General features: G+C 36.0%; 1 protein-coding gene across 1 annotated transcript; it reads left to right on the top strand.

Annotated features, from left to right (window-relative positions):
• The first annotated feature begins 494 nt into the window (after window positions 1-494).
• Window positions 495-2,743, top strand: LOC111491370 (BAG family molecular chaperone regulator 3-like). The gene is made up of 4 exons (XM_023140279.1): window positions 495-1,055; window positions 1,727-1,983; window positions 2,053-2,199; window positions 2,289-2,743. Exons 1-4 carry the CDS (start codon window positions 830-832, stop codon window positions 2,601-2,603), a joined length of 945 nt encoding a protein of 314 aa, XP_022996047.1. The 5' UTR covers window positions 495-829; the 3' UTR covers window positions 2,604-2,743.
• Window positions 2,744-3,124: the final 381 nt, after the last annotated feature.

The raw sequence follows: 3,124 nt of genomic DNA, 5'->3' as shown, positions 1-3,124 counted from the left end.
GTCACACTACACCAAATACATTTCCGCCACGTGTTCGGCTCAAAACCACTTTTATCTCACTAATTATAATTATTTATTAAATGAATATTTCATTTAAAGGCTATACTTATTCCTTATATTAGTACAGTCAGTAAATTATAAATTATCAATATCATCAAACTAAATTAAAACTTAAATAAACGATAAAATTTATAGATATAAAATATTGTCTTAAAACATCCTCACTAACACACGTCCGAGCTCTAATACCATTTGTAACCGTCGAAACTCACTACTAGCAACATATTGTCTTCTTAGACTTTTTCTTTTGGACTTCTCTTGAGATATTTAAAACAGGGTCTTAAGAATAAATTTTGACGGTTTTATAAAAAAATGTTTTGTTATTCTCAGGAGTAATTATACAATAATTGTTTTTTTTTTGTTTGGAGAAAATAAAATTTTAATTTGTAATGATTGAAGTGATGTTTATTTATATAGCAAGCTGCAAACAGCTAAGTTAGCTCCCCACTCTGTTTTAAAATTATTTCATCTCTCTCTCTCTCTCTTCAAGAACACCAAGAACAACAAAGGAACAGAGGCTTACAAATTCGATTCTGGGTTCTCATTTTCCGTCACTTTCTCGGGAAAATTCAACCCCCAGAAAAGATCTCTCCCTGTTTATCCTCTGTTTTTCTTTGTTCTCTATGTAATGCTGGAATTAGAGGCTGCCCAAACCGGGTGTTGCAGCCCTTTAGTATCAGATCGGGTCGGCCGAGATCTAGCCGTTTACGGTTCGATTCGTGAATTCTGAAACCCAGGAAGGAAGAACCGCCGTTGAAGCTGGGAAAGGATGCTTAGAACAAAGACGAAAGCCCCAGCACCGCCGCCGACAAATGGAATCTCCGGCGGCAGCGGCGATTCGCGGCCAATGGATTGGGAAATGAGACCCGGTGGAATGCTGGTTCAGAAGCGAACCGACGCAGAGAAAAACTCGGTTTTGGCTCCGATTGTACGAGTCCGGGTCAAGTACGGCTCCGTCTACCATGAAATCTCCATTAGCTCTCAAGCTTCTTTCGGTAAATTTTCACTCACTCATTAAATCCTACGCTTTTCTTAATTTAGGGATTTATTTTTTTTAAATTGAGTATTGTTATTTTATTATCTACTTTTAAATTATTATTTTTTTAATTTAAGTCAAAAATTAAAACATAAAAAAAAAATAATAATAATAAATTTTAAGGTTTTTTTTTTTTTTTTTTTTTTTTTTTTGAAATTTGGTAAATAACTATTATTTTTTAGAAAAAAAAAGTAAAATGGTGGATAGAAATGAGGCTAGTAGAACTTTTCATTCAAAAGAGAACGAAACAGCGGAGGACGCTAAGTCTCCAAGGGGTGGATTGTGAGATCTCACAGTTGGGAGCGGAATGAAGCATTCCTTACAAGAATGTGAAAACCTCTCCCTAGTAGATGTGTTTTAAAATTATGAGGCTGATGACGATACATAGCGAGTTAAAGTGAACAATATCTATTAACGACGGACTTTAGTTACAAATAGTATCAAGCTAGACACTAAAAACATTGGTCCCTAATAGAGAGTGGATTGTGAGATCCCATATTGATTGAAGAAGGGAACGAAGCTAGCCATAATCCTCCCTCGTAACTCTACGAAGACGGCTCGTATTTGGTGGTAGTCGAAAACCATATTAATATCTTAGTTATGTGGTGGATGTGTGTTTGTGTTGGGTAGGTGAGTTGAAGAAAAAGCTGGTGGGTCCGACAGGGCTGCACCACCAAGACCAGAAACTGTTGTACAAAGAGAAAGAGAGGGACTCGAAGGCATTTCTTGACGTTTGTGGCGTTAAAGATGGGTCCAAAATATTGGTGGTGGAAGACCCAATTAGCCAAGAGAAGAGACTGCTAGAACTCAGAAAAAACTCCAAAATTCAAAAGGCTTCCAATTCCATTTCCCAAATCAGCTTGGATGTTGATAGACTCGCTGGCCAGGTATCTTTTTTCTTACTCCAATCTCGTCGTCTCGAGCTCGTCTTTAATCGTTCTTCGTATATCGTGTAGGTTTTGGCGCTTGAATCCGTCATCGGCAAAGGCGGGAAAGTTGCTGAGAAAACCGTGTTGAGTTTGATTGAGTTGTTAATGGATCAGTTGATCAAATTGGATGGTATTGTTGGGGATGAAGATGTGAACTTACAGAGAAAAATGCAGGTAAATTCTTGTTTTTGTTTTCGTTTTCTCGAGAAACAAACAAAACCCTAGTTAGTTAGCTAACACCTTGAAAATCGATGGTTTTGAAGGTGAGAAGAGTGCAAAAGTACGTTGAAACATTAGATATACTAAAGATCAAGAACGAAAAGCAAACCCCAAATCAAGTTCAGCCTCGAAACTCCATTGGATCAAAACCAGCTCACGTTCAATTGCAACCCTCGACGGAGAATTCGTCGTCATCAGTGCATGAAAGGAAATCGACATCGGAAACAGTTGTTACGACGAGATGGGAGATATTCGACGCGATGCCACCATTGGTACCGACGTCTTCTTCAACTGCAATCCCGGCAACCAACAACAACAATCATGTTCATCCCAAGTTCAATTGGGAATTTTTTGATTGAAAAATTTTCAAAAGAATTTTATTGTGTATTATTATGGTCTGATGTGTGATTGAGAACAAATGGTTTGATTTTTTTTTTTTTTTTTTTAATTCTTTTGTGTACTTAATTTTGCTTAGGACAATACAATTTGTCATTAAGTTCAATAAATAAATACTAAAATCAACCATTTATAATAATAATCATAATAATTAAAAAAAAAAAGTGAATCATATTTACGAACATATAATAGTTATTATACATTCTCTTTGACAAAATTAAGAATGTTATCCCGTAAAAATAGTCGAGATGTACGTAAGTTGACCTAGAAGCTCAAAGATGATATAAAAAAAAGCCCTTTTTTAGTCTAATTATTATAAATTTTGTTTGACAAAGCTAAGAAGACTGCCGTGCAAAAATGGTCGAGACGTACGTAAGTTGACCCAGAAAGTCATTACAGGATTATTATGACCTAGATTCTTTTTCTTCGTTTTTTAGCTAAAATTGGACCGAGAGGGAGTTGAATTGGATCGAGGAGGGTTTAT

The sequence above is a fragment of the Cucurbita maxima genome, unplaced genomic scaffold (assembly GCF_002738345.1).
Source record: "Cucurbita maxima cultivar Rimu unplaced genomic scaffold, Cmax_1.0 Cma_Scf00016, whole genome shotgun sequence".
NCBI lineage: Eukaryota > Viridiplantae > Streptophyta > Magnoliopsida > Cucurbitales > Cucurbitaceae > Cucurbita > Cucurbita maxima.
This window is presented reverse-complemented; position numbering and strand designations above follow the sequence as displayed.

Excerpts from the sequence above, each read along its gene's own strand:
- LOC111491370 (XM_023140279.1), top strand. The coding sequence starts at position 830 with ATGCTTAGAACAAAGACGAAAGCCCCAGCACCGCCGCCGACAAATGGA. Across the intron at positions 1,056-1,726 it reads TAGCTCTCAAGCTTCTTTCG|GTGAGTTGAAGAAAAAGCTG; the intron begins GTAAATTTTCAC and ends TGTGTTGGGTAG. Across the intron at positions 2,200-2,288 it reads ACTTACAGAGAAAAATGCAG|GTGAGAAGAGTGCAAAAGTA; the intron begins GTAAATTCTTGT and ends ATGGTTTTGAAG.